We start from the raw sequence: 25,079 nt of genomic DNA on the forward strand, positions 1-25,079 counted from the left end.
AATTTCCACTAAAACTTTAGCTTTACACTTAGTTGGGCAACACAAAGAAATAACCAGCTCCGTTTGTCACCTAGCTGCCTAACTGCCACCCCCCCACCCCGTGAGAAAGACAGCAGCTCTTCCCCAAACGTTCGGTGCAAAAGGATACATTACTCCTTAAGCAGTATTTTACATCAGTTCATTCTTTTTCTGTAGTGCACAAAAAAAGACTCTTCAGGGTATGTACAGCGTGTTTTTAAAGTATCAAGTGCTCTCTCTTTTCCAATACAGAGAATTATTAAGCACGCCCTGACAGCCACGTCTCCCCACAGGATTGTGAGCCACAACACAGGTGTAATTAGGACCTGGGTTCTTTCCAGTTTGTGCATATGCCTGGACGGCTTCTCTTCAACCGCAGTGAGTACAGGCTCAACACTAGTCACATGCACGTTAAGATTATCCAAACAAAAACACTGGGGAAATCAATCTGCTAAAAATTAAACATTTTAATTTAATAACGTACATAAAAGTCTTTGTGAAAGTATAAATAACAAGTTTTATTTAAAAAATAATCGTCCTCATCATACATATATAATGCAATCTAAAGCAGTCCTGGAGATCGTTCACATCATGTTTGGGGTTACACGTATCACTGCTCTATTCCGGTAGCATGGCCACTACAAAGCACCTTGTGATTGTAATAGCATAATGAGCTATTATGCACTGGGATTTTTGCAAATAAGGTATTTCATGAGGCAGAATGGGGAAAAACAATTAAAACACACAAGTTACATCCATTTACAGAAATAACAATTTCTAGTTGCGAACTAATTACTATGCTTGGAAAATGCTAGCATCCGTATAAAATTTGGTCAAATTATGGTGCAAAATCTGGATTTTTTGCAAACTTGTCATATTTTTGTGACATCTCCTAAGCATTTCCCTGAGAGCATAAGGAATGGTATTAACTTAATGAAACGTTGTGGCCTCTAGAAGAGTCTTCATGAAGGGAATACCTCAGAGGTAAAGATCTTGAGGACTGTAAGAAAAATCTGTGAGTCCACAAGTGGAGGAACAGGAACAACCATGAAAACTACGACCAGCTGAGAACCCACCCAGAGGAAGGGATGAGGAATGAGAGGTTTGCCCCTAACCCATATATTACCCTTCTATAAACTACTGGGATGCTTTTTCACTGTACTTGGAAACACTACCATTTTCTGTGAATGAGCCGTTGGGTCCCAAGGCATTCCCCTGCACAACTGCAGCCACCGCAGGCGTGGTCACTACACATTGGGGGCACTGGTAAGGGCTCCAGATGAGGGGGAGATGAGTCCTCCTTTCTCCTCCTTTCTTTCTGGGAAAGAGGTAGACCAGACTGCTTTCTTCCTCACACTGCACTGTATCAGCTATAATAAGAAAATGGACTGGGTAGAAGTAGAGAGGTGGGTGATCTGGGAAAATGAGGAGCCCCAGGAGGTAGGGCAGGCTGGGAGGAAGGCCCCTTGTCAGGAGAGGAGGCCAACAAAACTCAGGGGAATGTACTTGGACCCCAAGGGCATTAGGGGATGGAAAGTGCTGCAAAACTTGAAGACCTTTGTTCTTAGGAAAAGAGGTGGAAACTTCCGCTTTCCTTTCTCCACCCTGTCCACGCTACCCTGTTTCCAAGACCCAAAACTCAGGCAGGTACCTTGAGCATTGTAAGTCAACTACATCAGGGTTCAGCCTCCCTCAGAAGGCTTGGCCTGGGCACTCAATCACCAACCTCCCACTTGCTGTGTGAAAGTGTTTCAAAGTCTGCCTGTAAACCAGTTGTTTGGAACATGATAAAGAACTTCCTCATAAGATTACTTACTTGTCAGCAATTCTTTATGTGTATTCTTAGTTTTAGAATGTAAGCAATGTGCTTTGAATCTCCAAAATATTTTCTATGGCATACAGGAAAAAAAAAAATGAACTTTTTATAAGGAAAAAGAAATGCCCAACATGTGTGTCATCAAAAGGAAACTTCTGTATTGTACATTCATAGCAATACTTCCCACTGGCATTTATAATGACACTTAAGCACTAAAAATAAATGTTTGTTTTCAGACACAGAGCAAATCCAACAATCTATCACTTCAATAAACCATTCCATTATTAGGGAATGGCTACAAATATTCTCTATGTGTACTTTATATCATTCTGGAAGTACAATCAAGAGGCAATGCTTTATTTAAGGCTACATATTAAGGCTACCTTGGTTATCTGAAATATGAAATATGTATAAGCAACAAAGATACTTTTGTTAGAGGGAGTATAAATTAAACACTATTTCCGTTTTAGGAAAAGAAATGCTATTACAAGCCAACTAGACATTCAAAATGGTATCTTAAAATGTATTGCTATTCCTGTATTGCTCAAACTACCCATTTCAGAACACCAGGAGATTCTTACTTTATTTTTTTTTATCTTTTAAGCAAGGCTACATCAGAATAAAGACTTTTGAAATTAAACTTTCTTTTGTGTTAAAAGAGAAATTTATTACAATAAAGTAAGTGCAAGTGTTATTAAAAACGCTGGCTAAAATTATAAAGTGTCTATATAATTTTTCTAATTATAAATATTGGAAATAACATCAGCAATTCTATATGTACAAAGAACTTTGAAAACATAAAATCAGGTGATGGGTATTGAAGAGGGCATCTTTTGGGATGAGGACTGGGTTTTGTATGGAAACCAATTTGACAATAAATTTCATATATTAAAAAAAAAAGAAAACATAAAATTATGCACAAGGCCACAATATAACTGCACATTATCCTTTTAGGTTTCACTTTTATCTTCTCCTAGTCCCAGATCATTCCAGAATACGAAAAGATATGCTAACTCCTCAGATTCCAAACTTCAAAATTTTAGTGTTTTCAATGCGTGTCAGTTATCACACATTAATAATCCTTTAAAATCATTGTATTCTCATCAAGTGGTTCTAGTTCCCATATTTTTCTTTATAGATCTTGGACCAAAAGTTGAGCTAGAAAAACTGACTACAGGATCTAGCGTGGCACATACTCACAATGATTCACTTAAAAGTGGCAGAGGGGTTTTATACATATATATAAAAAGATCTACAAGGCATGAAAGACAGTAAGTAGCGTCTTTGGGCACCCTCTGTTTGCCTACTTGGCTCCTGTTCCTGTAGGAAGGAAAAGTCAGAGCCGTGAGGAAGTAAAGGCAAATCAGAACTGCTGGGAGTGTGTTGGCTTGGATGGGGGATGGAGGTGGAAAGCAGTACAGAGAAGGAGCTGGGGAGAAGTGTGTGATTACAAAGGGAAGTTAGAAAGTATTACCTATCTGCTCTTGCCCCCCTGCTAAAGCAGGGACTGGTTCCAGCCTGGCCTCCTTTGGTACAGCCCAGTTACTCTGTTACTTTGCAGTTATTCTGTTTCCCCAGCTCTGTGAAAAGAGCTATTGCCTTTCAGACAGTGAAGACATAACTGTTCCCTACTGAGAACAATTCCGCAAATGTGAGGAACAATACAGGTTTGGACATTTCACAAATACCAGAGAGACTCTGAAGTAGGCCTCAACATGAAGGCAGGTGAAACAATTTTTACAAACGAGCAGCTAATACCCAGAGAGGTTAAGAGGTTCAGCCAAAGGGAAGACAAGGACACTAGAGGTGATACTTATTCCCCTATGACAGCACTTGTCAAACTTTAAGGTGCATGTAATTCACCTGGGAGCTCATCTAAAATGCACTGGATCTGGGGGGGAACCTCTGATTCTGTATGAACTGGCTCCTAAGAGATGCCAGGTGCTCTATGGACCACACTTCGAGAGGCAAGGGTCTACAACACAAAGAGGGAGCCGCTCTCTCTGGGCCACAAGTATATCTTGGAAGTCCTGAGTAGAACAGACTTGCTCCAGTGCTGTCTGCTTACCCACACTCATCCCCAGGCAAAATATGTAAATGCATCACACAAGTGAACGGCTGTGTACAAGACTGGGTTAATATATCTTCTGAGAGCACCATGACTATATGAAGAGCCAAACAAATAAAAGAATTCAACTTGAGTACATGGAGAGGTCTATTAGCTGGAAACAAAACTGAGCTTTCTCTCCTGTAGTCCTTCTTACAGTGAACATGATACAAAGGTATAAAAAAATAGCATAGGAAATTTCATAGTAAAAGGCCACATGTGCACACAAATACATATAGCATGACTTCTAAGAAATAAAATGCAATTTATCAGAATAAAGTGCTACCACTGCTCCCAGCTAAAATCATCTCCTCTTCCAAACACAAGGAAAAAACCTTGAATTGTCAGGAAAATGACTGCATTGCCTGCCAGCACAAGGCCACAGGCTCCCCATTTGATCTGAAACACAAGGAAAGAGGATTAAATCTTTACTTTCTTCATATCATACTCTTTGAAAATCTCTGTTATTTTCTGCATTAGAATCATCCAATGAAATATTACATAAAACTGCTAAAAGGCTTAATAACCTAACAGGCAGGAGACAGTGAACTATTCAGTAATTAGCCTAATTACTTCGTGATGCTTGATAATTAAGTCTGTATCATCCTTATCATTTTCCCCATTAGACATATTTCTCAACATGTTTTCAGTAGACAATGATTGCCTTAAGTAAAATAAAAGCACCCAGAATATAAAGGGTCTAATTATAATACCGGGTACTAAAAGATCTATACCCATTGCCTCCTTTCAGGAAAACAGAGGAGTTGCAGAGAATTATGGATTGGTCTGTTTCTTTTCTAGGCAAGAACAGACTTTAAATAATAATCTGCATACAAATGAAAACAGCTTCCCAGCGTGGCAGATGGTTCTACAGAGGCGCAGTAGGGGATGAGAGTACCCTCTAGTGGGCATTTTGTTTTAATTTAAGCAATAGAAAGAAAACATCAATGAAAGTTTCTTCATAAAACAGAAATCCTTACAGCCAAACTTAAATATTAGTCTACAGCACAAGGAGAGTAAGGTCTTGAAGATTTTGCATTCAAAAAGCTCCAATGCTTCTCATCTAAATAGAGTTCAAACTGGCATAGCATTCAAGAGCCTGTGCAAGTGGGCTTCCCCAACCTTTCTAGCCTCCTTCTCAATCACGTCCTTTTGACTCCGCCATATTGAACTGCTATTTATTCCACATATTGCATTTTCACACTTGGGTGCCATTCCATAGAACAGCCTTCCCTACTTGAATCAAAACCTTATTTAGCCTTTGAGGCCTACATCAAATGCCAGTTGGAATTTCTCTCTTCCTGGTGCTCCTATGGTGGTGTGATCATGTTTCAATTATCACACATAATACATTCATAGTGTACTTACCCATCAGGCTAGTTTCTGTGCCTCTGGGACACAGACAATGTCTGGCTCTTATTCCCGGTATCTTACAAATAGCAGATGTCCCCAAGATCCAATGCCCCAAATAAGAGTTTCATGAAATTGAAACAGTATGTAGTTAGGGGGAATAAAAGCAAGTAGCATGAAAAGCAGTGAACGTTAAAAAAGAAAGAAGTGAATAAATTATACCCACAATGTGTGTTTTGGAGACAAAAAGAAAACAATTATACTGGATATGAAGATGGCATCTTATTCACTGTATCTTCTTGTAACCATGTAGGTGTCCCTTAAAAGATGCCTATAGTATTGAGTTGGAAACTGTGTTCACGATCCTATATGCAGAAGAATTTGATGTGATGTTCATTTTGGAACCAGAAAAGCATTGCTATTACATTCTCTGTGGATCGCCCTAAGAGGCAAGGATTTGATAAGCACAATTCCAGAAAACAGTTTAAAGAGCAAGAAATCACATGCCCTGGCTAAAAGTTGTGAGAGAGACAAAGAAAGCATTCTGAAAACATAGCCAAGGCACTGATAGGGAGATCTAAAATGGAAAAGAGAAACTACAAACACATCTGGATTTGAGAATTAAGCCTAAGCAATGGCAGTGAAACTGATGTTCTGAAGTAAACTCAGCAACAACCGAGCAAAACAAGAGAAAACAAAACTTACCACAGACACACGGGCAAGAATAACAGGAAATCCAAAGGCAGAAACAACAATTCCAGTAGTGAAAAAATATGCCAGCTCCCGACAGGCACTACTTGTGGCATCAGAGTCATACGTTGCTCTTTTGGCAATGAAATGGGGGATGGGAGAGATGGCGTGAAATATCAGGACAAACAAGGGCCAGTAAACGCTGTCGGATGGACCCAGAAGAAACCCAAAAAGAAAAGTTACGGTTACATTGTAAAGACATGCTGCCATTTCAAAGTTAGAATTATCTTCAGTGTCTAGGTCAAACAATTATTAATTTAATGGTCAATGCTCGTACATGAGATGATTTATACCAGGAACAGGTAAGGTGCAATGATTAAAAATTACTAGTCCAGGGATGCCTGGGTGGCTCAGTCAGTTAAGCATCCGACTCGCGGTTTCGGCTCAGGTCATGGTCTCACAGTTTCGTGGGTTCAGGCCCTACATCAGGCTCTGTGCTGGTAGCGTGAAGCCTGCTTGGAATTCTCTCCCTCTCTCCCTGCCCCTCCCCTGCCCGTGCTGTGTCTGTTTTTCTCAAAATAAATAAATTTTTTAAAAATTTTTAAAAATTACTAGTACATTAGTATGTCGATACCATACCCTGTGTTAAAAAAAAAACTACACAATGTGTAATCAAGAATCTTTATTGTTTCTGTTATTCCTGAGCTGTAATTTCTTGAAGGCAGAATCTTCACTCAGTCACCTTTGCTTTCCCTATAGAACGCAAGACAGTGCACCCACTTTGCACCCACTAACTCAACAGAGATCTTCTGAGTGTATACACGTTGGAAACCCTTCAATGGCTTAGTAAAACCCAGATTCCTTTCCCTGGCCTACAAAGCCTTCCATGATCTGGCCAACTTCTCCCATTTGCATTATGCCATCTTCTCTTTATACACTCAGTCAGTAGCCACGCCAGCCTTTTTTCTGTTCCTGAAACACTCTGAGCTCATCCCCATCTTAGGGCCTCTGCACTAGCAAAAACCCTCTGCCTGGAATGCTCTCCTCCCTGTCTTCTCGTTGGCTGGCTCCTTCTTGTGCAATCTAAGCTGAGAGGCCTCCTAAAAGTGGCTTTCCCTGATCATTCAATTTTATTTATTTTTTATTGGAGTATAGTTGATGCTTTAGTTTTTGGGGTACAACACAGTGATGCCGACAACTCTATGCAATATGCAATATTCACAAGTGTAGCTGCCATCTGTCCCCATACATTGCTATTATGATACCACTGACTATATTCCCTATGCTGTGCCTTTTATCCCTGTGACTTAGTCATTCCATGACTGGAAGCCTGCATCTCCCACTGCCCTCACATTCTGCCCAACCCCAATTTGTTCTCTTCAATAAATGCTAGTAGGAAAACTGAATAGCTACATGCAAAAGAACGAAGCTGGACCACTTTCTTACAACGTACACAAAAATAAACTCAAAATGGATTAAAGACCTAAATGTGAGACCTGAAATCATAAAACTCCTAGAAGGAAACACAGGCAGTAATCTCTTTAACATCAGCCTTAGAAACATTTTCCTAGATATGTCTCCTCAGGCAAGGGAAACAAAAGCAAAATCAAACTACTGGGAATACATTAAAATAAAAAGCTTTTGCACAGCGAAGGAAACCATCAATAAAATGAAAAGGCAACCTACTGAATGGGAGAAGAGATTTACAAATGATACATCCAAAAAGGGGCTAATATCCAAAATATAGAAAGAACTTTCACAACTCAACACAAAAAAACACCTACATAATCCAATTAAAAAAGGGCAGAGGACCTGAATAGAATTTTTCCAAAGAAGACATCCAGATGGCCAACAGACACACGAAAAGATGCTCAACGTCACTCATCATCAGGGAAATGCAAATCAAAACTACAGTGAGATATCACCTCACACCTGTCAGAATGGCTAGTATCAAAAAGACAACATGGGGGCGAGGCGCCTGGGTGGCTCAGTCATTTGGGTGTCCGACTTCAGCTCAGGTCATGATCTCACGTTCGTGGGTTCAAGCCCCACATCGGGCTCTGTGCTGGTATCTCAGAGCCTGGAGCCTGCTTTGGATTCTGTGTCTCCTTCTCTCTCTGCCCCTCCTCCACTTTCTCTCTCTCTCTCTCTCTCAAAAATAAACATTTAAAAAAAAATTAAAAAACAAAAAAGACAACATGGGGGCACCTGGGTGGCTCTGTCAGTTAAGCATCTAACTTTTGACTTCGGCTCAAGTCATGATATCACAGTTCATGAGTTTGAGCCCCATGCTGGGCTCTACACTGACAGTGCAGAGGGTGCTTGGGATTCTCTCTCTCCCTCCCTCTGCCACTCCCCTGCTCATTCTTTTCCTCTCTCTCTCTCTCAAAAATAAATAAATAAACTTAAAAAAAAAAAAAAAAAAGACAAGATATAACAAGTGTTGGCAAGGATGTGGAGAAAAAGGAACCTTTATTCACTGTTGGTGGGAACGTAAATTGGTGCAACCACTGTGGAAAATAGTATGGAGGCTCCTCACAAAATGAGAGTTACCATATGATCCAGGAATTCCTCTACTGCATATTTACCCAAAGAAAACAAAAAACCACTATTTCAAAAAGATATGTTCACTACAGCATTATTTACAATAGCCAAAATATGGAAGTAACCCAAGAGTCCATCAACAGATGAATGGGTAAGGAAGATATACATGGAATACAGAGTATTACTCAGTCATAAAAAAGAACAAGATCTTGAGACAACATGGATGGACATAGAGGATATTATGTTAAGTGAAATAAGACTGACCATCCATTTTAAATACTTCAAGTTACCCTTGAGCACATCACCCTCTTGACTTTTTGCCAGCATTTATCCCTATTTGATATTTCCTTGTTTATGAGAACAAGAATCTAATTTGTCTCAATCAATCACCATTTATCCCCAGGGCCGAGATGAGGTATTCCATTACCACTTACTGAATGAACAAAATGAATTTTAAGTATGGAAATCATAAAACTAAATATGCTTACCAGTACAAACTTTAGATATACTCTAATCTTTATTGTAAGACATAATAATACCATAATGCAAAAAAGTTTTCTTCCCAAATTTTAATGTTTTGTATTTATTAAAAATTGTCATCGGCTTTTCAATTACATTTGCTCTATAAATACTTCAAAAATATTTTTCTCCATCAGTCAGATGTTTATTATGCTTCATTCCTTGAGAGAAAAAAAAAAAAGGAAAGTCTCTATTCACTTTAAAATATCCACATCACAGTAATACACGGAGGTCCACCCCGACAGTCAGCACCTCTAAGCAGAAGTTGTGACAAAGCTAGACTGTAATGAAAGCTTATTTCAGCCACAGATCTAGGAGTACGGGACAGCAACCAAAAAGCAAGAAGGGGAAATGCCCTTCATCAAGAGGACTCAAGATGTACACACTGAATTCTAACTCCTAATTCTAAACTATAGGGATTATAGTGGGTTTCAAGAATCACCAAATAATATTGTTGAAGGGGCTGTTAGAGATTATCTAGTTCAAAGCCTTTATTTTACCAGTGAGGAAACACAGATACAGAGACAAGAAGAGGTCTGGAAGAGACCCAGCTATGACCTGACATGCCGACAGCCAGGAGCTCTTAATTATTAACTTCCTAGAATATAGTGAGAGTTTTCTGTACAACAATCTAAGGCACTGTGTTCCCATTCATAGTAAGCGATCAATATTCAACTATGAGAACTATTAATGTAGAAGCAACCTTGTTTACATACAAAATTTGGGTATTAAATATACACTATTCAGAAAACGTGTAGGCCAGAGATTGGCAAACTTTTTCTGCAAAGGCCAAACAGTAAATATTTTAGACTTTGCAAGTCACGGGGTCTCTGCCTCAACTACACAACTCTGCCCCTGTGGGGCAGAAGTGGCCAGAGATGGTACATAAATGAGTGTGGCTGTATTCTGATAAAACATTTAATTTCAAAAACAGGCATCAGGCCATGTTTGGCCTGTGGGCCAGTTTGCTGACTCCTGATGTACAGGATAATCCTGGGTCACCATCATTAAATATAAAATTAATTTCTTTGTAGTAGCAGTAAATGGCTCGTTTTTGTTTAAAACCTTATAGAGATCGTAGAGAATTAGAACACCTGGATTTAGAGTTGGTTGTAGAATAATGGTCAAGAGAGTGAGAACATGAGTCCAATCTCTGCCACTTAATGCTGTGCGACTTGGGTTAAGTCTTTGACCACGCTGGGCTTTTGTTTCCCGGCTAGAAATGAGGATAATACCTTATATCCTTAAAAACCAGACTCTGGTAACAGCTGCAAACACTCTGGACAAATAGAAGTTATTGCTTACAACCGGCTCCCTCTTGTGTTTAGACAATCTCTGGCCAGGACTGGGGTGAGAGATCTGAACTCATCAAATGTCCCAACAACTAGCTCCAGCTGGTTTAAGTTAGTCCCAGCATCTCCTGTGCAGTTAGATGCTCAACCAATCACCTGGGAGGCATTCCAGAACCCTCTCCCCCTGCTGAATCCTGACATCAGTTAACAAAACCTGTTAGTTCTGCCACCTAGATCTCTCTCTTTCCTTTCATTTCATTCCTACTGCCACGGCCCGACATTTTGCTTGCTTTATGACAGTAATGCCCTACTGCGTGTCCTGACGGCAGTCTCAGCACCTTGCTATCCACTCTTACATTTTGGCCAGACTGACTTTTTTCAAACAGAAACCCCCTCACCCTCCAAACCTATTCTCAGGATATTTTTCCAGCTCCTATGGCTTGAAGTGTAAAATCTGACCTCTTTTACATGGCATACAGTGCCCTAAAGACTGATTGACTCTACATCCTTGACCAACCCTTCTATTGCTCATCCCAGCTACACTCTATGCTCTACCATAATGAACCACATGTGGTTTCCTGGAGAGTCTCTATGCCTTAATGTCTGTGGGCCTGAGCATATGACTTTCCTACTGCCTGAAGTCCTCCTTCCCCAGTTTCCGGCATGGCCTACTTCCTTATTTTCTTTGCATTTCTGCTCACAAGTCACCCTCTCAGAGAGGCCTTCCCTGACCACCATCTCCCCAGTCTCTGTGCCCTTTATCATTTATTCTTCATAACATTTCTACCTCTGATAGAATGGACATTTTTAAATCTGTTTAGTGTCCATCTCCCCCATTGCAACACAGACTCTAAGAGAGTAGGACCTTTGTTCTTATTTCTTAATCTCCAGTTCCCATAACAGTGGCTGGCATGTGGTAAGCACTTAACCAAGAGTTGCTAAATAAACACATTTTGGTGAATGTTCCCACTGCCTGGAATGCCCTCCCCTAACTCATCAGCCCCACAAACTCTTATTTAGACACAAAGTCTCAGCTTAAAGACAACCGCTTCTCTGCAGCCCTGCCTGACTCTCCCAAAGAAACTCAGATACACCTTCTCAAAGCTCTCCGTGTACTGTGCACATGTCTCCACTACAGCTGTCATCTTATGGACTAGACCGACGCCTGTCTGCCTCTCAGGCACAACTCAAATTGCAAGCTCCTTGAGGACAGGACTGTATCTCTTCCTTTTTATATCCTCAGCGGGTCCAGAGTAGGTGTTCAAGAAATGCTTACTAAATGAATACATCAAGTCTAAAAAGAGCTTTTCTCTGCACAAATATAACTGACCCACGAACGGACCTGGACTTCACTAACTCATTGGTTAGAGCCCGGCGCTAAATTCACTAAACTTGCTAACACTCACAGGAACAGTGACAAACGCACAAAAACAAGAATAGTTCTTTTTGAAATGAACACTTACCCATAATCTTCTAAGGCACATCCCAGCATAAGAAAAGTCAGCCCAATAGCCCCACTGAAGGATAATGCCACAAGAGCTGTGAAAAATAAAACCAAGAGTTAAAAGGTCCCAATCAGTGGTTGCCAGGGACCTGGGGGAAGAGGGGAGGAATGGGAGTGCCTACTAATGGGTATGGAGTTTCTTCTGGGGCCGGGGGCGGGGGGGGGGGGGGGGGGGGAGGGGGGCGGTGTGTGTGTGAAATGTTCTGGAATTAAATGGTAGCAACGGTTGCACAAACTTGTGAATAAACTAAAAACCATAGAATGTTCCACTTTTAAAAGGTTAATTTTATGGTATGTGAGTTATATCTTAAACAAAAACATTCACTTAAAGAAGTAAAAGGTTCCCAATTTACACAAATGTAGTTATTTCATTAGTTGACATCACATTTGACTAGCAAATGACTGCCTGTGTCCACCATTTTAAAATCACTAGGTGAGAAAGGTCTCAAGCATTTTCCAACCCCTATCTAATATATAAATTCCCTCTATTTGTCACAAGAGGCCAACCAGCTTGTCTGCACAACTCCAGTGAAGAGAACTCACTACTGCCTGAGGCATATCATTTCCTTCTGATAGTATCTAAATGCTGAAAATCCTTTCTTCAAATTATATCCAAAACTGCCTCACTGTAATATATATATGCCCTTTGATCATTCTGTCTCTCCCAACCCCAGTACTTCAAGTATTTGAAGACTACTTTCATGTTTTCATACAAAATGACTCCCAAGTAGTATCCACCAAATAAAATATTTATTCCCTGCATCTGTTCAACACTAATCGCTGATGGGGTAGGAACGTTATTTGTCCTTGTCATGCTGCTGAGTGGGAGACAGAGTATCAAGGTTGTTAAAAAAAATTCTGAGCTCTGAGTCACCAACATGGGTTCAAATCTCAACATTGCCACCAACTGGCTGTGTGACCTTGGAGAGAAACTGAACCTCTTTCAATAAAATTTCTCACCTATAAAATGGGAATAATGGTGCCACCTTATCATGCAGCTTATGAGAAGTAAAGGGGATAATCCATGTGAAGTGTTTGGCAAAAAGAAGGTGTTCCATAAATAAATGCTGACTGATGAAGGTACTTGCTCATTTTAGCAATATTCTTTGCTACTTTAGCAAATATAAATTCAAAGCACCAGACACAATTTAGCCAAATTTTCTTCTGAAAAAAATCCATAATACTCACAATTAGTCATTCACTAAATTAATTAACATTTTGATTGCTTCCTTTTACTTTAAGAGATTTAGGGAGACTGTTTTATAGGAAGATGCGAAGGTGCTTTTTAAAAACATCTGGAAAGGGGCGCCTGGGTGGCTCAGTCGGTTAAGCGTCCGACTTCGGCTCAGGTCACGATCTCGCGGTATGTGAGTTCGAGCCCCGCATCGGGCTCTGTGCTGACTGCTCAGAGCCTGGAGCCCGTTTCAGATTCTGTGTCTCCCTCTCTCTCTGACCCTCCCCCGTTCATGCTCTGTCTCTCTCTGTCTCAAAAATAAATAAATGTTAAAAAAAAAAAATTAAAAAAATAATAATAAAAAAATAATAAAAACATCTGGAAGTATATAGACGTTAGGGCACAAGACAAGACTGCCAATTTTAATTTTTGTACTCTTCCATGTCGTACATGTCACTTTTTAAAGAAAAACGTAGAAAAGGAACTTTTCGCATATTGTTTCATTACAGATGGTCTTTTCTTGGTTGGCACTATCCCTTCCCTGTGCCTGACCTTTTGTATCCCTCCCTTCTTCAAAGCTAGGAACCAGAGACCTCTTCTTTCCGGTCTGTGACACCCATCTCTCAAGGTTCACAAATGTATCTCCAGTTGATTGATTCTTTTTTCTTTTTGGGGGGAATCAACATCCTCTGCCATATTTTAAAGTTGGAGCTAACAAGGAATCCAACTTCATTTCTTTAGACTGTCCTTCTGCTGAGACATTGCGTTTGACCCAAAGTTCCCTAGTATCACGAGGGCCCAGCCACATCTGATGCTGCAGCCCAGAACAGGTCCTGGGACCTAGGCCTGCACCTCCAACTCCAATCTGGACTTCTCTGCCCAGGTAGCCAACAAGGACCTCAAAGTCGACATGTATAAAACCCAAACATCCCACCCTCTCCTTCCAAACACATTCTTCCCTTTAAGTTCTATCCTGAAAGACCAACGAACACTATCATCACCTTCTGTCTTACAGAAGATCACCAAGTTAAGGTGACTCAACCTCCCAGGTGTCACTCAAAACCACCTCTATACACTGAATGAGCGTGTTCCCTCCCCAAATTCATGTTAAATCCTCCTGCCAATGTGTTGGTACTTAAAGCTTTTGGGAGGTGATTAGGTCATGAAGGTGGGACCCTCATGGATGGGATTAGTGCCTTCATAAATGATACTCCAGAGCTCCCTTGCCCTGTCTGCCATGTGAGGACACAGTGAGATGTCTATGAACCAGGAAGCAGACATTCACCAGACCCTGCATCTGTTGGCACCTTGATCTTGGACTTCTCAGTCTCCAGAATTGAGAAACAAATGTTTGCTCCGTAAGCCATCCAGTTTCCGGTATTTTTGTTAGAGCGGCCCTAAAGGACTAAGATACCCACCCTCTTCTCTTGAACCCTCTACTACTGCCCTGGTGCACGCCCTCACCATCTCATGCCTGCCTCCAACCTTGATTCTTCCGATCCATCTTCCACACAGCAGCAGCAGACAGCAATCTCTCAAATACACAACGCTGGTGTCACCCCTTCACAGCCACTTTCACTGCCTACGAGTTGATCCGGCACAATTCTCCCCACTTGGAAAAACTGTCCTTGCTCCCTCCTTAGCCAGGTGACGCCTTACTGATTTTTTTAGATTCAATTCAAGAACTGCCTTTTTCTCCCCAGAGCAGGGTTAAGTTATCCCATCTGTGTTAGTTTCCTGGGGCTGCCATTAACAACGTACTACAAACTGGACCATTAGAACCACAGAAGTTTATTTTCTCACACTTCTGGGGGCTTGACGTCTCTAATCAAGGTATTGGCAGGACCATGCTTCCTCTGAAGGCTCTAAGGAAGAATCTTTCCTTGCTTTTTCCTAACTCGTGGTGGTTGCTGGCAATCTTTGATGTTTCCTGGCTTCTAGCTGCCTCAGTCCAATTTTTGCCTCTGTCTCCATACAGTGTTCTCCCTGTGATTCCATGTGTAAATTCTGACCCCCCCCCCCTTTTTATAAAGACCCTAGTCATTGGATTAGGGCACACTCTAATCCAGTATCATCATCAAGTTAATGATAACATCTGCCAAGACTCTATTCCCAAATAAGGTCACATTCACAGATACCGGAGAGTTAGAACTTGAACATACCTTTTGAGGGATACAATTTAATCCATAACACCATCTTTGTGCTCCTCCTGTTATCTAAGGACACCTTGGACACTTCAACAGTAATATAATCATTTCCAGTTCTGTCACCCAAAAATAACTTTTATCTTTTTATCCCAAGTCACAGGCATACAATGGTCCCTCAATCTGTAAGATAGTTCACCCCTTAGTGAACTATCTGTAGCTTCCTTCCCTTAGTCCTTTTCCATTTCATGGTCTTCCTTTTCACTACATCACAATTTCTAACACATTCACACATAAACAGTATCATTACTTGATAGTTTCTGGGCATGACTAAGCACAGCGCAGTCCAGTACTGGGATACTATCGGTCACCCCTTTTCTGCATTGTCTTCAAATGGACACGTTACACACTGGACACTGTCCAAGTAAATCACATTTACTAAACTGATGGTGAATATAAAAGTCAGCCAGAAATAATGATACAATGTGTCTGCTAATAGCTCACATACTCAGATAAATTTCAGAGTGCACACACATGCATGCAAATATATCGTATACATGTTTATAACAGATGTTGATGAACTAGGAAGATCTTTGGTTACCAATTCCAAAGATGGAAGTTAACTCCAACATAGAAACAAGTTACACTACTCTATTCAAACATCAGAAATCGAATGGTTTCCTACCAAAAAACAGGAAGCCTTCCAATAGCCTCTCCTACCGCTGCCATCCCCCCACTTCTCTAAAGTCATACAGATAAGGGAAGCGGCGTTCTTGGTACCTCCTTTTTCAACTGCCCCTGTAGTTGAACACTCTCTGTACAAACACTACTTTCTTGTCTGTCCATAGATGAATAAACACTAAAGAAAGCAGCGATAACATTCCACCCAATCTATTCTCCACAATTATGAGAAATACAGCATTTCCGTGGGCTTTCTGTTGCCTGCAGTCAACTCTGCCCAACTAGGAAAACTCATCAGTACCGAAAGAATTAAGAACCCCGGGGCCGAGAAGACTGGAGACAATGGCTGCTCTAGAAGAAACTGGAAACTGCGGAGCGGCAGGAAGAGGGAGGAGAGGCGTCAGGGTGGACATGTCGGGAAATGGAAACCCAGTCCGTTTAAAACTGAGCAGAGATGGGGGCGGGGGTACGCTCCGAAGTACTGAGGAGCCTAGAGGTGATGCTCCTGGTCTACCCGGGTCTCCAAGAAGGGTACCGCTCCTGGCTCGCCTGGAGGGTCCCGGAGAGACCGGCAGGAGCGTGCAGACCAGTGAGGTTCCACCCGCATCCTGAGGGGCGAAGGAAGAGGGTGAGCGCCTCCTCCGCCCCCGGAGAGAAGCGGAGAGCGGCAGGCTTGGGGGAGGCCGTTCCCCGCCCACACGCTGAGAGCGCAACTCCAGGCTTAGCCCGGGACGGCGGCGACACCCCACCGCAGGACCAGCTACCTTTAACGCCCGCCATGTCTCCCGAGCTGGGGCCGCGGCTGCTTCCGGCTTCCTGCCACGGCCCGCCGGCCGCCCAGACCCGGCCCGGGGTCGCACCACGGGCCCCGGGCCCGCCCGTCCACGCAGAACCCCGCCCCTCCACGCAGAACCCCGCCCCTGCCGTTTCCGATCCTTCCCACCCCGCCATACAGAGCACGCCCCTGCGGGTTCCGGCTCCTCCAGCCCCGCCCCCATAGCCCCGCCCCTGCTGGTCTCATCTCCGCCTGCCACGCGATGTAGAGCCCCGTCCCCTGCTCGTCCGAGACACAATTGGCAGAGCCCCGCCCCTGCCTGTCCCATCTCGGCCAGCCCTGCCACGCAGAGCCCCGCCCCTTGCCTGTCGCGATTCTTACCTACCCAGCCACATAGAGCCCCGCCCCTGCTTGTCCAAGCCAGCCACGCAGAGCCGGGCCCTTGCGGGTCCCTGTGGGCTCCAAGTTTACTCCAACCACGCACAGCCCCGCCACTGCCAGTCCCGATTACTCCCTGACACGCCACTCAGAACCCCGCCCTGAGGGGCCCGATCGCCTTTTCCCCTCCACTCAGAGCCCCGTCCCTCTAGGTCCTAAGCCCACTCCGGCCACGCAGAGCTCCGCCCAGATCGTCCACAACTCCACCCCCGGCTCGCAGAGCTCCGCCTACCCCGTGATCCTGGTCCTGGGCTTGCCCCGGAAATGCACTCTCAGCCTGTAAACCGGGTCTTGTTCCCGGAGCCTTTCTCCCAGATCCTGAGCCCTACGCATAATCTCTTAACCTGCCCTACACCCATCCTTTTAAATCCGTCGGCTGGGGCCTCGGCTCCTCCGGGACCGCTGGGTGCGCGGGCCAAGACGCTCCAAGGCAGCCAAACCAGTGCAGGTCCTGAGCTACAGAGGCCCAGCAATCGCGGTTCCTGGCTGCAAGGAATTTCGGCCTTAGGGTGGAGACCGAGAAAATGGGGAGAGGGAAGGGGGGAAATTACAACCGGTAGCGAAGGGAAGGACACTCATTTACTGAGCAGCACTTTTCTCTGAGCCCCAAGATGCTTGTGTGCGTGTGTGTGTGCGCGAGCGCGCCTGCTTGTCTGCGTTTACATGGCTGTGGCTGCAGCCGGTTTAGCTGGGGGTGGGAGCACCAGAGAACAAGTCCGTAGGAGACCTTTCTCCGAAGATGGACTTGCCTTGCTTAATACGAACTTTAGCACTTTTCAAACACTCGTTTTCTCTCTTACACCGTGGTTTATTTAGAGACACAAAGACCAATAACCTCTTTTGCTCCTGAAGCTTTCATGAACCTTTAAATAGTTAATTCTTACACCTTGGGACCTCAAAGTCTGCAGGTAACTAAGACCAATTTAAACCTCAGAGGGCCATTTTGTATTTACTCTTCCTCACGGGAATAGAGAGTTTCTGTCTTGGTGGGGACAATCTGGAGGAGATCTTAAAAGCCATTTGATCCAAGTGCTTTATTTTACCTTAATGGAAAGAGGCTCAGAAAAGGTAGGGCTTGCCAGCTTTTTGGAAGAGGTTGGGTTACAGGCCACTTACGCCTCATTGTAGCCAGGAACTACTGCCCCCTTTCTATTGCTTTTTCTTAATTTTCAAAGAGACTGAAAGATAAAGGGGTTTCTTTGGCTGCTTGAGAAGTACAAATTCTCATCACCGCCACCTTTCAGGATCCCCATTAAGTTTACTTTTTCAAAACTGTACAGTCAAGTATTATTGTCTCAACCTGTTTACCTATGAGTTCATTTTTCTAGCCCCTCCCATATCTCCTCATAGATGGAAGGTAGTTATTAAAAACATTGTGTTGCTAATACCTGGCTCATTGCAGACCCTTGCAGATCCAGAATTACATTGTACTCTACTTTGTAGCCTGCAATCTACTCAAAATCCTTCAGAATGTCTTTTTCCCGCTTTTGAGTATTACTCCTTTCTAACAGCAGTGAAAGTATTCAGGGGGAACTGCCTGTCAGCCATATGTTCCTTCACTATAATGCCAAGCCTGTGAGCTGTTCTAGCAAACTAACCAAACATGAGGAGGAGGTCCTGGGAACCTCTGATGTATAGCCGGTCCATCAGAAGTACAGGTAATAGCTTACCAGAGGGCAAGGTGTGGGGAGAGGGCACTGAGCTTCCAAGCCCTCTCTAGGTGTGTCCCCTCTACCCACATTCCCAGGTGTTCGCCAACTGGAAGCTCTCTGAACGCTGTCCTTTTGGGTTTTCATGGAGGCTTCATTACATAGGTACAATGGATTAAATCATTGGACATTGGCGATTGAGCCAACCGCCAGTACCTCTCTCCTCCCCAGAGTTCATGAGGTAGGACTGAAAGTACCAATCCTCTAAAAATGTGGTTGGCTCAATTGGCAACCAGCCCTGATCCTTAGGCGATTTCCAAACATAATGAAATCTTTATCACTCTCTACATTTACGGAAATTCTAAGGGTTTGGGGAGCTGTAAGCCAGGAACTGTGGATGAAGACCAAATATATATACTTTGGTCATCTGAATGACCACATACATAAATCACAATATCACAGTTCTCAACAAGGTTTCTGCCTACACCATCTGTCCTTTCCAGTTTACTAAACACTATGAAGAGAAAACATCTTTCCAGAAGCTCTAACCATCTCCTGAGAACATCTGCTTTCCTTTTGCCAGATGTTGCACTGAAAAATTGTTCTTCCACTTACCCATTCCATGTTTCATCAAGAATAAAAGAGTCCCCAAAAAAGTACATAAAACCTTAGAAGCTGAAACGTACCCCTGATTTGGATGTATAAGATCCATGTCCTCTACCGTGCTGCCTAGGACTTCTTTAAATCATCATATTCTCTCAGAACTACTTTAAATCGTCATATTCTCTCCTTGCATTCAGTTCTCTCACACTGTAGGTTATATTATCTCCACTTTACAGAGGGGAAAACTGAGGCTCAAATAGGAACTAGTAAGTAAAGAAGCTGAGATAAAACTCAAAACTGTTCAACTCTAAAGTCAGACAGTGCGTATACTACTCCATATAAATCTGTTGTAGTAATTAGAAAAACAACAACCTCTTATGTTTAACAGGGAAATCAAATCCATTTGTTAATTTTGATTTTCCCTTACATTTCTATTAGTATCTTGCATACAATTTACACAAAATATTGGTTGAATTAACAGGTAAGTTCACCATCCATAGTACCATCTCTCCCTATCCTAACATCTAGCCTCAAACCCCAGCTCTGGATAAATGTTTCCATGCTTCCGTTTCCTGAGGTGGGATTTACAAAACATGCCTCCCAGAATTTTTTGAGAATTAAATGAGAAAAAAAATCTATATAACAGCACCTAGGGCAGTGCCTGCCAGATAGATGCAGTGGCATTATATCTATACTGGGGTAGGCTCCCTTTTTCACACAGCCATTCCCTTTACAAAACCTACAATTCAAATCTCTGCCATTTTAGGGAAACAGAACTCTTATCATTCCAAGGATATTGAAATAAGGGCCAAGGCTCAAGTTTCTTTTGATGCTTTTTTCTATTTGTGTTACTCCCTACAGCCAACTCGAGGTTTCGATATAATTCCAGCCCCAATACTGATCTGCAAGGATACACTTTGTTCTACAGATCATTAACAATATCTACTATTTAATGAGTACTCGATAATAGTTTATATACAGTTCCTAATGCCTCCATTGTAGGGCTACTACCAATATCCCTATTATACAGGTGATAGGATTAAGTCTTAGTTTAACAAAGTTGTTGAATATGACAGCCCTGAAGTAAAAAACCAGGATTTAAATGTAGTTTTCTGGTCTCAAACCAATACCATACCATTATGCCAAATCATGGTTTATTTTAGAACAACCAAAACCTATTTACTTGACCTAAACTTCCCCATAGATGTTTCCAGTAGGGAAACTGTCCTGTTGCTGTGATAACTGTTTATGGAATTTAGTGTTTGTGTTCAGTCCTTATACAATGGTGTCTCATCAGTGGCATTAGGATCCGACTTGAACATTCTTCCAGACAGAGACAGTAAAAGAATGATTCAAATGCTTTTCATTTGCAGCATGTGCTCCCAAATGAACATGCTGCTTCTATCCTTAAGAACTGAAATACAGTTGACCCTCGAACAACACAGATTTGTACCATACAGGTCCATTTATACGTGGATGTTTTTCAGTAAATACAGTACAGTACGGTAAATGTATTTTCTCTTCCTTATGATTTTCTTAACATTTTCTTTTCTCTAGGTTATCTTACTGTAAGAATACAATATTCTCGAATACAGAACATTATACTGTATACAGTATATATATATATACATGTATATGTGTCAATTAACTTTATGTTATCATTTATATGAAGTCACTCAACTTTATGTTATCATTGAGGCTCCTAGTCAACAGTAGGCTATTACTAACTAAGCTTTGGAGGAATCAAAAGTTATACATGGATTTTTGACTACATGTGGGGTCAGAAACCCTAATCCCTGCATTTTTCAAGGGTCAGTCCTGTTTACTATGACAAAGTCCCAGACTTCCAAGATCAATTTCTTCGCCTCAGCATACAAACGCAGCTTTGAAAATTCATTCATATTCTATCCAGGAGACCAGGATTTCTATGCCAATTCTTTTTGAAACGTAGTGTTTATGTAGCATGATTGTGTGTGTGTGTGTGTGTGTGTGTGTGTGTGTGTGTAGGGGAAAGGGTGGTAGTGGAGGTGGTTAATGTATAAATCCAGAAATCCAGAAATACAGCAAATGTATTAAATGTTTTCAAGCTCTTTTCCCGTTAATTTTCTAAAAAGCGAATCATGTCAGAAGGTATAACTCAAACCTGTCATTATATTCCCAAATATAACTTAGGTTATATTTAGTGCAAAAATAACTTAGGTTTCTACAAATATTTTTGAGCCTTTTAATATACATTACAAATATTTTAGACCAATCACATTTTGTTGTGTGTAACTTATTTACAAAACAAAAAATATATTACAATAACATGAATGAAACAGTGAATCTGATCAACAACAAGCTTTGTCACAACCAGATATTTAAAAGGAATGCAAAAATCTGTTGGTCTGCATATGTTAAGAGTTTTGAGATAAATAGGGGTCCAGAATTATAATGTATCTGGAAAAGAGATGAGGGAAATCCCAAATTTATTAAGTTAGGTAAGATTCTTTCTCATTGCTAATTACATAATGTTTAATGATGTTTTAAACTGTGAATATTGATGAATTATCCAAACATGATACAAAGCTAATAGAGTTCTATCATTTCAAAATGTACGTGACATTCACATAATATCCTTTTAATTATTATCATTATATACTGTAGTTCACACAATATCTACAAATGTGAATGAGAAAAAAAAAAACCAGGTCACAGCAACATGTCTCACATTCCAATTTTAAATAAGACAAGCACATACTGGTTCAAACATTATTTCATAATACGTTAATAAATAACACCTAGTTTGTTATGGTTACCTTGATGGTTTACAGCTGTATATTTAAAAGGAGAACATTTTCTGTGAGTTTCACATTGTCAGTAAAGGGTAAAATAAATAATAAATATTTATAACAAAAAAAAAAAGGAAAGGGAGGAAGAGAAAGAAAGCAAGCAAGCAAGAAAAAAAGAGAGAGAGATTTCTATACAGAACATGAAGTATTTTTGACATGCTGCTTTTCTGGTACAGTTTGCCACAAGAAAATTAAAATAGGAACAAAAAATGATTGTCTTTTAAAAACAACTTTTGAAAGCTTTTCACCATATTGAGCATGAACCTTTTAAGATTAGCATGGAAATCTTTTTGCCCATCTGCTTTGCATATATATACTATGCACATCATGGATGTGCACACCAAAAGAGATCCCCCTCAAGTCACGGGATGGCAACTGCTGATCCCTCAAAATGAGGAACAGCCAAAACACTGAAGTGCAACCCAACCAGTGTGAAGTCTGCAAAGGTTTCATTCTTACTTTGCTTTCACAGATGTCCCTGCATGAATGTTGTTCCTGTAGACCCCCGACTACTTTTAAAACACTAACCCCCACTGTAATAATCCAAGGGATCCAGTGTCAACAGGTGGGGAGGAGAACATGGTCCCTCCAAGCAAATCCTGACCAGCCATCTGACTCGGTCTGGTCCGAAGGTGAGCACAGCTCTCCCACCCCAACTGCACCTGTCTCGTCACTGGTGTTGTGTTGTTTTCTACTCTCTTACCACAACCACTCACAAAACTAGAGGACAGGGACTCCTTACTAGACACTGGTCCTGATATGTTGTGGTGTGCCAAACTGCTTTACAACCTGTTTCCAGCTAAAAATATTTTCTTGGCTAAGCAAAAGGAAGAGCATGAAGCCTTATGACAAAATGATAAGTTTCTTCCAAATCATGTTTAGAGTTGAAGTTACGTCCTTAAGACATTTTCTTTAAGCAACTACAGTTTTCTAGGTAGAGGAAGGTAGCAGCCCAACTTTCTGACCAGGAACAAATATTTCTCTCTCCACAGAGTCCCTGTTTTCTTCAGTCAGCATTTGCACTAATTTTTAGCTTATCCAGGGTTGGCAATCACTGGATTGTAATACAATCACTTCCCACAATTTACATTGTCCTCTTGACCCAAAGACGTATACAGTATTATGCTAAAGACCATTGTAAATTTCCACAAAAATAAAATACTTGGTGGTTGTGTTCCTAAAGTCAATGTAAAGCCATGGCTTTAATGACATCTTTCCAAGAAAATCTAAAAACCATTAGTTAAAATCCACCATGTACTTCTATTATCATAGCTTTTGCTCATTAATCCTATTCTCAGACAATGAGATGGGTGTTATGCCTTTGGTGGCCTCTGGTTTCCATTTCCCCACAAAATGCTGAGTCTGCCCCCCAAAGGGCAGGCTGGAATGTAGGAACTCCACAAGGTCCTCTCACTAAAAGTTCCTTCCCTGCTCTGGACCTTTTATGGTGGGGACTTGAGGAAATAAACATCCACATTCCTTATCAATGAGTAATTAATTCACGAGTAATTTAACAGTTTAGTACTGGATACATGTTACTGGAGTTTTTGGTTCACCTGTGAAAACTTCAGAACTGTGACACACACTAAGCATTAGCAGAGGTCTGCAGCAGAAATGGAAAAGCTCAAAAACTAATACAAGGGCTTTTGACCTTGGTTTTCAAACTCAGACCAGGCATCATTGAGCTCCATAAAAATCATCTTTGCATATTGTTCATAGGGTTGCCCAGTAGCCTGTAGAAAAAAGAAAAAAGAACAGCAAAACACATTAGATACTACAGACTGAAATTTTATTTGTATTAAAATTTTCACTGCTAATATGTGGGCTCTAAGTAATTGAAATGTTTTTCTATTAGGCCATTTCTTATTTTATAGCTCACTCTATGTGATCCTAATTATCATAACCTCCCCAAAACTCTCTCCCCTTAGAAATTCACATATGGTGGCTCAGTCTGTTAAGCGTCCGACTCTTGATTTCAGCTCAGGTCATGAGCTCATCGTTCGTGAGATCAAGCTCTGCATTGAGCTCTATGCTGACAGTGTGGAGCTTGCCGGGGATTCGCTCTCTCTCTCCCTCTCTGCCACTCCCTCGCTCATGTGTGTGCATTCTCTCTCTCTCTCTCTCTCAAAAATAAATAAATAAACTTTATTTAAAAATTGGAAAAAAAACTAGTCAGTGATAAATTATATACCTAGGGAAAGCCCTCCCATTCCATTATTGTAATATATAGTTTAATTTCTTCTCTTGCTTCATAAAGTATAACTATTTGTTTAAATACTTGATGTTAGCCCATGGACTTTATCATTTAAATGGCCTAATAACCAGAAAATTGAGGGTATAATGTTTTAATACATGGTCATAAGCTAATGAAATAAGGAGCAGAGAAGTGCTCTTCCAGGGCAGATCATACTCACTTTATCTGGGTGCACCACCAGCACAGCCTTCCTGTATACCTTTTTCACCTGCTCAGGTGTTACCAGGTCAGCCATGCCAACTGGTTTCCACTTGGTCTCCCCAGCCCACAACACAGTGTGCATCGTGGACAGAAGTGCTCTGATATTTCTCTCTTTACCTTCAATCCATTCCAGAATCTGTAAACGCAGAGGGAATTAGGAAATAGAAATGTTTTCAAGTCCCTAAGGTCTCCACTTAGTCTCTGGGAAATGGCTTCTGCCCCAACAACATTAACCACATGAGGCACTGCGCATGCTCCAAGCTGTTTTCTCTACCTAGGATAATTTTTCACCTCCTACCTTGGCTTTCCTGTTAACCCTTCATCATCATCCTTTAAAAGCCTGCTCAGGAATTTCATACCATTTGCCTTTGAGAGCTTGAATCCCTTCCTCTCTACCCCACCCCAGAGTTAATCTCACTCCTAAAGCATGAACTCCATGGGGGCACAGACCATGTCCATTTTGGTCTCTGCTATCTGCCTCTGTCTGGT

General features: G+C 41.6%; 2 protein-coding genes across 8 annotated transcripts in view; both read right to left on the reverse strand.

Annotated features, from left to right (window-relative positions):
* Window positions 1-1,970: 1,970 nt before the first annotated feature.
* Window positions 1,971-17,024, reverse strand: LEPROT (leptin receptor overlapping transcript). Of its 3 annotated transcripts, none has more exons than XM_058717105.1 (4): window positions 17,000-17,024; window positions 11,800-11,875; window positions 5,997-6,183; window positions 1,971-4,340 (listed from the first exon to the last, which is right to left on the reverse strand). In XM_058717105.1, exons 1-4 carry the CDS (start codon window positions 17,007-17,009, stop codon window positions 4,224-4,226), a joined length of 390 nt encoding a protein of 129 aa, XP_058573088.1. In that variant the 5' UTR covers window positions 17,010-17,024; the 3' UTR covers window positions 1,971-4,223. The 3 variants fall into 3 exon arrangements, with proteins under 3 accessions (XP_058573088.1, XP_058573086.1, XP_058573087.1); XM_058717103.1 differs by lacking the exon at window positions 17,000-17,024 and adding an exon at window positions 16,604-16,755; XM_058717104.1 differs by lacking the exon at window positions 17,000-17,024 and adding an exon at window positions 15,177-15,225.
* Window positions 17,025-21,514: 4,490 nt separating this feature from the next.
* Window positions 21,515-25,079, reverse strand: part of DNAJC6 (DnaJ heat shock protein family (Hsp40) member C6) — a 152,452-nt gene continuing 148,887 nt past the window's right edge. For all 5 annotated transcript variants that reach the window (XM_058717107.1, XM_058717109.1, XM_058717110.1 and 2 more), the window contains 2 exons: window positions 24,550-24,726; window positions 21,515-23,868 (listed from right to left, as the gene is read on the reverse strand). In XM_058717107.1, the coding sequence (XP_058573090.1) occupies window positions 23,767-23,868; window positions 24,550-24,726 (279 nt within the window). In that variant the 3' untranslated portion in view covers window positions 21,515-23,766. The remainder of the gene's footprint in view (window positions 23,869-24,549; window positions 24,727-25,079) is intronic.

The sequence above is a fragment of the Neofelis nebulosa genome, chromosome 2, assembly GCF_028018385.1.
Source record: "Neofelis nebulosa isolate mNeoNeb1 chromosome 2, mNeoNeb1.pri, whole genome shotgun sequence".
NCBI classification, from domain to species: Eukaryota; Metazoa; Chordata; class Mammalia; order Carnivora; family Felidae; genus Neofelis; species Neofelis nebulosa.